This window comes from Enhydra lutris, unplaced genomic scaffold, assembly GCF_002288905.1.
Source record: "Enhydra lutris kenyoni isolate GAN:26980312 unplaced genomic scaffold, ASM228890v2 scaffoldscaffold21, whole genome shotgun sequence".
Taxonomy (NCBI): Eukaryota; Metazoa; Chordata; class Mammalia; order Carnivora; family Mustelidae; genus Enhydra; species Enhydra lutris.
Genome location: NW_019154105.1, coordinates 53666283 through 53678441, shown reverse-complemented (window position 1 = coordinate 53678441; position 12159 = coordinate 53666283). Strand labels below are relative to the sequence as shown.

The window sequence follows — 12159 nt, the reverse complement described above, 5'->3', positions numbered from 1 at the left end:
GCCAGGGCAGGACCAAAGACGCAGACACCTCCACCTTGGCCTTTGCACTCCTGCCCTGCCTGCCAGCCAGCCCCGATTCAGTCCTCGGAGGAGCTCTGGTCCTCAACTTGGCCTCTTGGATTTCCTCTGTCGGGGAGGTGACTAGTGGATATTGCCGGCTGCCGCGGCCCCATTGCCCTTTTGTCTTTTCTCCGTGACCTCGGGGAAGGCCCTGGTGCGGAGCGTCGCCAAGGACGCCAGGCGGGAGGCGGAATTACCCGAGACATCCTTCCGCGAAGTGCATGTGTGTTTGCAAGCAGCCCTCGGCTGTCGGGAGACGGCGAGGACCTGTCCCGGCTGCAGAAGAGCCGCAGGCTGTCGGGAGGCCGCGCGAGTAAGCCGCGCCGGAGCCCTGCAGCGCCGCCCCGTGCCCTCCGGGCTGTGCCCCCGCCCCGTGCGCCCCCGCGCGCCATGCCCAGTAGTCCCGCGCGCTCCGCTCCCCGCCCGCTGGGCTCTTGCGCCTTCTAGCTTTGGAGAGCCCACTTTGATCGAGGCCACCATTTCTACTGAGCACCTCTCTTCTGTCTCCTAGCCTCCCCCTGGAATCGGATTTGCAGAGGGGGTCAGTAGAATCGGAGCACTCCCTTTTCCGCGCAACCAGCTCCTGCTGCATCTTTACGCCGTTAGGAGCCCCAGCTCTTTTACCGGCAAGTTGATCTTTCAGAGACAGACGACGCGTGATCTCCTTCTCGGAGCTTTGGGGTCTCCTTGTAGCCTTGGCCTGGCCGATTGATCTTCAGGACCTAAAGTTGCCCGAGGAGCGCCTGCCCGGCTGGAGGAGGGTGGAGGGGAGGTGGGAGGCGCATACCTGTGTCAGCTCTATTGCCGTGAATATTATTATTGTTACTACCATATTATTTTGTGTGCATTTATCCGGACACTCTGGGTTCCTAGCCCCGTGCCAGATACTGGGCCTCAGACACAGCGCGATTCGCGCGGAGCAACGAGCTAAAGAGGAACCCCCCGCGCCGGCGAGCGAGGAGGCGGCGGGGGAAGATGCGCGGCGTCGGCTGGCAGACGCTGTCCCTGTCGCTGGGGTTAGTGCTGGTGATCCTGAACGAGGTGGCGCCGCAGGCGTGCCCAGCACAGTGCTCCTGCTCGGGCAGCACAGTGGACTGTCACGGGCTGGCGCTGCGCAGCGTGCCCAGAAATATCCCCCGCAACACTGAGAGACTGTGAGTATGGGATCTTACACCCCCAGACCCTTACACACACTGGGTCACGCATCCCTTTCGTCGAGACTGGAGGGATCAAGCGGCACAGGGACCTTTGCCTGGGTAGCTCTCTTGCAGGCGCATCCTGGACTAGAACTCCCTTGGGAGGGCGAAGGACAGGAGGGCGCTGCACAAGGAGGGGCCGCTGCCCAAGGAGGGGCGGGCCCGCTGGCAGCTGCGCTTGGTCCCTTCTTTCCACTCTAGTCCAGCCACTTGCATCCCAGGGCAGGCGACTTCTCTGGGGCTTGGGCAACCGGGGACGTGGGGACAAGTACTCGCCGATGCCCAGGGCAAGGGAGACGCGACTTTGTCCCCCACACTCTGCAAACGGAATCACCTTGCGGTTGCCAACACTAGCGGGTCGGTTTCAGGGCCAAATCCCAGCTTTTGTCGCCGTGGGGTGGCGCGGAAGGAGATTGGCGGGGGGTACTCAGAAGGGAGAAACCTCCGCTCCCCGGGTTAGTGTCACCCTCCTGGGGACGGAGGGGTGGGGAGAAGGGGTCGTAGGGCGTCTGGTTCCGCCCCGGGGCGCTTCTGCAGGCCTCAGAGGGAAGGATGCCCCAGGACCTAAGTGGCTCGCTCGGTCTCCGCACGCCACCCCCGCTACTCTTTCCCCCGCCCCACACGTCTCCAGGGAGGAGGCGGTGGCGGCCCGTCCCTGGAGACCTGTCCCGACTGGTGACTGAAGAGGAGGACCTTTTCCCACCCTGTAGGGGAAGTTAGGACTAGTTCTCTAAGCCTAACCAGCCGAGAGGAGTCCAACTGCTACCGCGACTCCGCGGCCCTCCGCTGCCCCCCTCCCCGCCCTTCCTGCTGAGCCCTTGGGCCCCCGTACACCTTTCTGGCAGTTTCTGAGCCCATTCACGTGGCCGCAGTTCTCCTTCCTTCCCTTCTTCGCGCTCTGCTGCCTGCAGACATCCCCGCCTCCCTGTCTCTGCGAATCTCTAATGAAGAAGTAATCGCAGACCGGGTGTTGACGGCCCACGCACTCCTTGTGGGGCACTTCCCGAGTTCAGGGAAGTGGAGCATGGAAGCCATTCCCTTTGTGAATGCCGAGGCCGCCGCCCCGCGCTGCCTGAGCGCCTTGGGCGCGCTGCACTCGCCTTTGCGCGTGGGCCCGGCGTGCGCGTGGCGAGGGTGGCGGGCCCAAGCGCGCCCCGACTCGACTCCGGCGGCCTCTACGCACCCCTAGGTGTGAGGGTTGCGCGCCGCGGAGGGGACCTGCTGGAACCCAAACCTCTCCACCCGCAGGGCCCGCAGCGCCTCAAGTCGCTCTTCTTATCTCACCCAATTCCCTGGCTCTCAGCTTAAAGGCCATAGTTGAGCCCTTTCCGCCTTTGCTAATGGCTCCCTCACCCCCAGCCTCTCTGGCCTGCTCCCCAACTTCTCCTCTTTCCTTCTAGGGCCCACAGAGCTGGGATAGTTTGGGCCCTACCAAGGGTGTCTTGTCAAAACGGGATCTACCACAGTTGTCTGGGGCGGGGGGGGGGGGGGGCCACGTTATGTAAAATAGCCCAAAAAAGACCCCAACAATTGTGGGAACAAGTTGGTGGTACTTTGGTCGGCATGGGGAGTGGGGTGGGGAGAAAGCAATGCAGAATTCTGTGTTAGCACTTGTCATTGCGTGCCATTCAAAAACAGTTTAAAGTTTGGGACACTAATATGTCTTACTCAACAAAAAGGGAATGCACTCAGAAAAAAAAATAGTAATTGAGTTTCGGGTCCTTGAAAAAATATATATATCCCTGTAAGGGATCAATACAGTTTTCAGAAAAGAGTTTACTCAGTGTTAGCTTATGGAATTCTATCTTTGAGAAAATAAGCACTTTACATACAGATTTCCAACATGATGTTTTCAACTCAGAGGTAAGAGAAAACTTAGCTTCCGTGAAGGCGAACATTCAAACCGCAGCAAAGCCTGGTTTTACTTGAAAATGATTGGAACCAGGGCAAGTTTAGATCTTGACCTAAGATGCCAGAAAAGGGGGTGGTGACTTGAAGGAAACGTGGTTTTGAAATCCGAACAAAAATGTCAGGGCCTGAATCTATTTCCATTATTGCCCTGGCTAGTAGTTTTGACTTTACCCTCACAGCGGGGTTCCCTGAGCTGCAAATGAAGAGTTTAGTTTTCATACAAACATAGAATTGTTGGAAGGTAAATGCCTATAAATGCAAGTCTTTGAAGTGCAGTTCTTTTGATAGCAGTCTAACTTTTTTTATTTGCCTTAGGAAGTTTAGCCACCGTGCCACCTAAGGATAGAGTTCTGAATTTTACAAAATGTATTCCTGGGTAGTATTAGAAAATTGTTCTTCTTAACTTCCTGAAGGGAACTTTTTCAGGGTGTGCCTAACCATAATAGTTAAATTAGCAGAATACCTGTGAAAGAACATACACATCCTCATAAGAACAAAAATTGAAAGCACTCCCCTACAGACACAAAAGAGGACTTCTGATAACATAATCACTTTGTACTCTTGTAAGATACCAATAAGCAGGGACTCTGTAAACTTGTTAAGAATCATTAAAAAAATTTTCAAAGCTTGCCACTTTCTTCTCTCTTTTACTTTGTAAACTACATTAGTTATTGGAATTGTCTTTCACCTTAAAGTTTTTACTGTTTTTATTTTTCTTTGTTTAACTAGATCTTGATAGAAATAAAATAGAACTTTCATTTTCTTGTTTTCTCTTAGGGATTTGAATGGAAATAACATCACACGGATTACCAAGACAGATTTTGCTGGTCTTCGACACCTAAGAGTTCTGTAAGTATGTTCTTTGGTACTTTGAAGAATTTTCTTTTGTTCTTAAGATTGCATGTTTCGTATTGTTACTGGTCTCAGATGGAAAAAATGTCCCAATGACAGAAACATAAAATTTTAAAAGGTCTAGGTTTCCTTTCTCTTTTTTTGGTTTATCATTTTATTACAGCTTTTGATGAAAATGTATGTTTTTATTTTAAGGTTGGATTCTTGCCATTGAAACAATATTATAGAAATGACCTCAAATGTTTGCTATACCATACCCTAAGTGCCTTATGCATATAAACATGTAGAATAATTGCTTTCACAATATGAATAAGTCATGTGAGACATTTCATACACTTTAAGGATTTGAGATTAACTAGAAAAAATTTAAGTAGGTCTGCAATTTATTATTACTAATATAAAAGACTTTTTAGCAAACAACACTTAGATGTATTTTCTAACGTTTAAATCAAGCAATCCAACTTTCCTGCAGTTTTTGGTGAGAAATGTTTCTCTATAAAAACACACTGGTCATATTTTGAATTGTTTCTTGTATTTTATATCTTCGTGGTTTTTATATTATTATTGCAATATGATTACTTCTTTAATTAGTGGGTAAAATTTGTGGTGGGGGAAACATCATTGGAGATTCAATGTAATGTGAAACAGTTTCTACCCACAGATTTGTAAATATTTACATTGCAGTGAACATATACTTTTGACCACTGTGTGTTGGGTGTTAATCTTTTAAAGGACACATTTTGGCCATTATGAAATCTTCTAATTTCTGATATATACCCACAAGTGAATTAAATTATGTGCATGGTGACATGCTGTATATTGATTCTTTCAGTTAAGAACTCACTCCAAAATCAGTTTACCAAAAACAGTTATCAAAACTGCCGTGTCATGGGATACTTCTCAGGATAAGCTGTAGTTGGAGGTTCAGAGTTTTGACTAGTAAGTTTTGTGCAAAACTACATTAGTATTTTCTATTGAAGTTTTGTGATGTGGATGCTGTTTGCCCTCTGTGATTTCTCTCAAATCTGTCATCAGTAAAATTTAATATTAAAGCTCAAACCAGAGCACTGCTTAATTTTATAAAAGGAAAGAGGTTACAAGTTTTCAGTTGCTGAACTGAAACTCGCTCAGATGGGGAGTGGTAACATTAAGACCCTATTATACTTTGCATTTCAGTCAGCTTATGGAGAATAAGATTAGCACCATTGAAAGAGGAGCATTCCAGGATCTTAAAGAGCTGGAGAGACTGTAAGTATTTTTAATTCCAAAGTTATGACGACATTAACTGTATTTTTTAAAAAATACTTGAATTTCAAGGGCCATGTCTTCCAATTTCATGTCTTAGTCTTTGAACGTTTTACAGAAACAAGAGGTCTAACAAGTGGCTTGCAGACTAATTTACAATTAGAAATTGTGGAATTTTGCACAAATGGTACTAACTTTTAATAAAGATTAAAAAAAAAAAATACAGGCTTCCTTTCCTGAGACATTGATTTCCTTGTGAGTTACCATTGCTTTGGTACTTAGAGAGTACATGTTTTCCTAATGGTCCATCTAGTTTGTTTTATTTGCATTTATAGGAAGAAAGGTAGTGATTTAATGTGCATTTATAGTATATTATGGAAAAGAAAAGTTTGCTAGTAGTTATTTTAATTTTCATGCTGTTGCTTTGTGTGTCATTAGTGATGTTTGAGGACATATTTTAAGTTCTTAGTGATATAAATTTGGTTTTTGATATTTATCACTTATGGTGAACATTGTTAATAATAGCTATTCACAACTGTATTTCATTATTTTATGGTAGCTTTCTAAATATTTCTCCTGGAAAAAGAATTCAAAGATTAGTAGAAATAGAAGCAAGAATTGTATTATCAAAGTATTGTCATTTTAGTGTTGATTTTTTTTTCCCCAAGAAGATCATATGGACTCCAGATTTTAAAATATATTTTATTTCTTCAGATACAGAATCTTATAGATTGATATATACTACTTGAGGGCCATTATTAATTTATATCTACAGTTTACATCTACAAAACACAGAATCTTCTGTCTGCAATAATTAAAATAAATTGTACACTTTATAGTTTGAAGTATGAATTATATGTCTCATATGTCTTGATAACTCAAGTTTAATAAGTTTGCATTTTAAGGGCAAATAACAGGTCTATTAAAAGTAGCAACAATTTCCATGCCTGCTTTAATAGGCACTTTAGGTAAAAATAAAAATTTTATTTAAAATAATGAAATATGAAGTTCATTTTAGGTATAGAACATACTCAGATTCACTGGGCCCAAGGGCAAAAGTTAATTCTGTGTAAATGTAACTAGAAAAAAAATGGCTTGTCAACTTCTAAGATATTTGTAAATATATAGGCTCCATTTTTATCACCACAAGTAAAATTAAACCCAGAGGTGTCTATTTTATTGTAAAATTTTGTCCGTAATAAATATTTCAATATAGGGAATATATCTGTGGAATTCAAAATAATTGAAAGTCACTACTGTGAGCTAGTTTTCAGAAAGAAGTAAAAACACAGTAAATACTTGGTTAAGTTCACTAAGTTCATAAGTTCATAACCTATCTCTTAGTCTATAAAAATACTCTGAAAATATACTTTGATCTCTTTCATAAGCTCTTATGAATAGTTAATTCCTAATGAGTATCTTGTAAAGGTGCTTTCAATTCATCTATTTACAAAGTATCAGTATGATTTAAGTATTTGGTAAAATGAAAAGATAATTTAAAAATTATAATTCAAATATAACATTTTTACATGAATAATTTTTGGTTATCTATGGAAATATATATATATATATATATATATATATGTGTGTGTGTGTGTGTGTGTGTGTGTATATATATTCTTAAGCAACATCCAGTTGAAGGAATTTCAGTGGCTTTTCATGTAGTCTCTATTTTGGTTTTACTATAGTTTTAAATATTTTCAGAAATGCTAGAACAGACCCAACTTTCTCATGATTTTTCAAGCCACTTCAAGTACGTTTGAACAAATGAACTTTTTCTAAATATTATTAACCAGATGGCTTGTTATCTGAAATTTGATGAGAGTTGTAAGTAGGCACTAGTTTTTGACTTTTACTTCCCTGAGAATGTCACTTCATCTCAGAACAATTTTCAGTTTTACTAAGATGCAGTCAGAGGTTTCAGAATGGGAGAAGGATTTGTAATTTTGAATGAAAACTAATATATATGCAGGACTTCTTTAAATCACCCCAGCTGTTGGCCGAAAGCAAATATTTCATATTTGTGAGGAAAAGCTGAGAAAATTCCTTTTGTTTACAACTGCCAAGTCTGTCTGATGGAAGCACATTGTTATCTGACAGCCAATTCATCTCCTTGGGACTCTGGAATTCAAAACTATTTCTTAGGAACACTGTGGATACACTTTTCAAATATTTATTTTTTTTAAATACATTAAATAGGGCAGTTTTGTTAAGGAATGCCCTCAAGTTGTCATGAAATAAACTATTAAAAATTTTGTTCAGTATATCATTTAAAAAAATAAAAATAAAAAAAAAGCTAACCAGAAGGTTGGCCTATGGGGATATGTTCTTATTTTAGTAGGTGGTCATCAACATCACAAAAATTTGCCTTTTTTCCCCCCAAAACTGCAAGAGATAATGCAAGGAACAGGAAGTGATCAATGAATTAACTTTTAAAATAATTAGATGTTGTGAGAGCTTATATGATTTTTTAGCAATTTAGATGTGAATTTTTAAATTCATACTCTAATAAAAAGATGTATAAATGTAGGCTTATGTTACAAATGCTGTTCATATAATATTTGGAGTAACTTAATTTTCATTCTTTGTGTGAAGAACACAAAATAAAAATATTAGTTACATTTGTATGTAATTTGTGGTTCTAAGTATTTTTTCATTTTAGTATAAAAGTAAAACAATTCCAAAGTGATATTTTCTGAAGATTTCAAAATTATAAGTTTTTTCTTTTTGTTTTATGTTGATAGAGTTTTAGCTTGGTCTAGAGAAAGAAGACAAGTCTGAAAACAGAAGAAAAGATTTGTACCCTTTTAGAAATCCAAATTTAATATGTAAGAAACAGATTAGACTGTTGTTAGGTTGAATTTAATTTTAGCATAGAATGAGAAGGTCATTATTTATAAATCAAAGCATTATAGCTACAAAAAGATTAATTTTGTACTTCAAAGAATCAGTGAAATACAGGGTTATTAGTCAAATGTCAAGAAATAGATGGATATTAAAAATCTTCCTCCTAAAAGAAAAAAACAAAAACAAAAAATCCTCCTCCTTCCACACTCCCTTCCCTTCTCCTTCCCCCCTACTTTCTATTGTATGGAAAACAATATCAGATAATATGATCATCATCAGAATGTGGTTATGAATTACTGTAAAAGGAGTATGTCTTAATCACACTTACACGCCATGACCACACATTACTTCCTGTTTTGACAGTTTCCTACTATACTCCTGGACCTAATATGTGCGGTGGCAGATTTCCATGCTCTGTGTTCCCAGTAGTACCTGCTTCTCTGGGAATAAAATGAAGCCTTGAGAAATGTACCTCATGTAGATATATAGGAGATCTCCCATTTGTTTAATCGAAATGTTCAACTGAGATCTAATTTAGTTAAGTAACTAGTTAATGCAATGGAAATTAAATAAGGAAAACAATCTACAAATAAACTACAATAAACAATTGGAACATTTATGACATATACTCCTTTATCCTTCAGAGAAGATACCTGGGTATATCTGCAATAAAGACTCCATGCAAAATTGTTAATTCAAAGTAATTCTTGGCTGGTGCATAATGTCTTTGAGGGTTAAAAAAAATCACACTGGGGCCCAGAACATTTGTGGGCTGGTATAAAATTCTGTTGCTCACTTATACTTTATGGGATTATGCTGCAGTCATTAAAGTTCTATTTTACGGCCTTTTAAGGAGACCCAGGCCACTTCAGTTTCCCAGTAGTAAATATCATCGGTGTTTACGGGTTCCTAACACAAAAGCACTGAGTATGAGAAAGTTTTGAAATTGTTTAAGGTTATCAAAAAAATATTAAGACATTAAGTCCTAAATGTGGTGAAACACTTACATGCAAAATAAAATGCTGATATTCCTGAATTATGTTAGTGAAAACCAACAGTATACCATAGGAAATCTTGGGTATTAGACTTTACTTTAACTTTATAATCATCTTGTACTCTTTTTTTTTTTTAATTAATTAATTTATTTGACAGACAGAGATCACAGGTAGTCAGAGGCAGGCTGAGACAGAGAGGCGGAAGCAGGCTCCCCGCTGAGCAGAGAGCCAGATGCGGGGCTCGATCCCAGGACTCTGGGATCATGACCTGAGCCGAAGGCAGAGGCTTTAACCCAATGAACCACCCAGGCTCCCCAATCATCTTGTACTCTTATGATAAGGAAATTGCAGTAGCGATAATGGCAGAGATTGGGCTGTTTTTCTTTTCATAACAATAACATGGAAGGGTGTTCTTTTACGACAAGCATAGTGTTCAGCTCTCCAAGTTTTGGCATCTTCAGATTTGAAATTATATTTTGTCTACTATGTCATTTGATATGCTTTTTTTGCTTAAAAAAGGAGTCCTGAAGTACTATGATGAAGCCATGTAGGGATTTCTGGAAAAGAATGCTGTCCACTTAGACATTAACAGATTTCTATAGAGTCTATATAAAGAGAATACTTATTTTAGTGTAGAAAAGTCTAAATCCCTTTAAATTTGACCAAACACTACACTCCCAGGAGAGGATATCTAAAGGACACATTATTATTATTATTATTATTATTATTGTTATTTTAAGGTGGTGCTCAATTAGTTCTGTATGCACACACCATTCATTAGCATGTGACAGCCAGTTTGAGGAGGAGGAATTACGGTGCTCTAGGAGTTTTGTTGTAGGTTGCTACACATGAGTCCAAGTAGAGAATATTTTGTGGAACAGGTCTGAAGGAAAGCACCACTTATCCCCTGTTCATCAAGGATGTAGAGAATCAGGGCACCTGGGTGGCTCAGTGGGGTAAGCCTCTGCCTTTGGCTCAGGTCATGATCTCAGGGTCCTGGGATCCAGCCCCATATCTGGCTCTCTGCTCAGCAGGGAGCCTGCTCCCCCCTCTCTCTCAGCCGGCTTCTCTGCCTACTGGTGATCTCTCTCTCTCTCTCTCTGTCAAATAACTTAAAAAAAAAAAAAAAAAAAAGGATATGGAGAATCCCTCTCCTGACTAATCCTACAAGTTTACAGGCAACACATAACACATTCCTTTTCTTAAAGTAAGGGAAACCCAACAGTGCTAATCTCCTTGGAAAAGAATTCAAGCTCATCCCAGAAGAATTGTTCTCTGGCTTCTTTATACTACCAACTTTAAAATCACAGCAGTTATTTTCTTAGGAAATACAATTTGTCTTTCAAGAACATATCAAACTTACTCGTAGAGGCTGTGTATATATCCAACATGAGATAAAAATGCCATAGATGATCAAGTGTGTATCACTTAATCTGTGATATCTGTTAAAAGTGAATTATTCTCGCTTGGTTATAAGAGATCCTGGGCTATTTTAAGTTACATTGACTGACTGATCATTGAAGCCTTTAATGCACATGCGCTATAGAAAGTTTAGCAGGACATTGAGTCCATCTTGAGAGGGTTTCTCAGGCATCGTTTTTTATGGGTCTTGAAGTTGCACAGTGGAGAGAAGGCCTGTTTGCTCTTTGTGGACCATTTTATAAATTCTGAAGCAGCAAGGCTGTTTATTTTTCCCACATCTGTTTTGGGCTCATCCTTTGTGACAGTGTTTGCTGGATGCTGTGTCTTTTATACCTCCTCTGAAATGAGTACTTTAGTTTGCACTGTTACAATGTATTTGTGGAAGCAGTGAATGTCAAATATTTTACATTGAATTCTGTCTTTCATTCCTGTTGGATACCTTTCTGCTTGAATTATGCCTGCTAGACGGAATCTCACAACTTTATGTGGAAAGAGACTTTTCTGCATGGACTTTCATACGTATTGATCTTAACTTTTTTCAAAGCAATTTATGTATGCTGGACTGCAAGCAGCATCGGTGAGAATGCTTTCAGAATGACAGTTTGGTAACAATGGGGACAATTTGTTATAAATGCAATTGGAATATTACTTTACGAGAATATTTATAAAAAAAATTATCTGTCGTCTTTGCATTGTCTGTCTCCTTTGGATGCAGGTGGGTAGTTCTGGAGCCTCCCACTATGTGCAGCCATTCTAGCTTCTGGCAGTGAGCAGGGGGTACAGAGAACCTCGACTCTCCTCTAATTAGGCACTTTTAGTTTTATATGCTATTGCCTCCCGTTCTGTAGAATGTATCAAATACTCATTGGTTAAACTGTTGTTTATGTTTTCTAAATAGACACAAACTCCTATACCCCCTTTTTAAAATCAGAAGCATTAAGTAAGAGTGACATCAGAAAACTCTTGCTTTGAATTAGCAATAATCATGCCTCCAATAAACCTCATTGTCTATTATACTGCTACTGTACAAAACTATAAAACCTTTAGTTTCAGTTCCACTGTGAGCTATTGATCAGACTGCTTGATCTTCCCAAACCTGTTTCCTCATCTTTGGAACAGAGTATGACTCTGTTTGGTAACAATGGGGACGATTTGGCATAAATGCAATTGGAATATTACTTTATGAGAATATTTATAAAAAAATTATCTGTCGTCTTAGCAATCCATGGTTTCTGTGAGATAATGTACATATAGTTTCACAAAATCCTTGTCACATGGTTGGCATTTAAAGAACTATTATTATGCATTTCAACATCTCTCCTATTTTTCAAAAGCTCAGTTTAGGCATTATTGTATCTTCTTGAGCTAATAAAATGTGTACATAATAAATTTTACTTTTGTACATCCACATTTACTATATTGTTTTCATTCTGATTTTCTTAATGTGGCATATGGCAATAGAAAAGATGTGAATAATGTACAAAAATTCTTCCAAGTTTTGTTTCAGAGTATTTCTCGTAATTGCTCTGAAGATGTAGAGAAATGCCAAGAAGTAAGGGGAGTGAAGAGGAAACTAATTACTAATATGTTTGATTTTACTAATAAGTTAAATTTATCCATCTAAATAATAC

General features: G+C 40.2%; 1 protein-coding gene across 3 annotated transcripts in view; it reads left to right on the top strand.

The window, feature by feature from the left end:
- Positions 1–1035: 1035 nt before the first annotated feature.
- Positions 1036–12159, top strand: part of LOC111148955 (slit guidance ligand 2) — a 348243-nt gene continuing 337119 nt past the window's right edge. For all 3 annotated transcript variants that reach the window (XM_022505793.1, XM_022505792.1, XM_022505794.1), the window contains exons 1-3: positions 1036–1214; positions 3945–4016; positions 5196–5267. In XM_022505793.1, coding sequence (XP_022361501.1) covers positions 1036–1214; positions 3945–4016; positions 5196–5267 — 323 coding nt within the window. The remainder of the gene's footprint in view (positions 1215–3944; positions 4017–5195; positions 5268–12159) is intronic.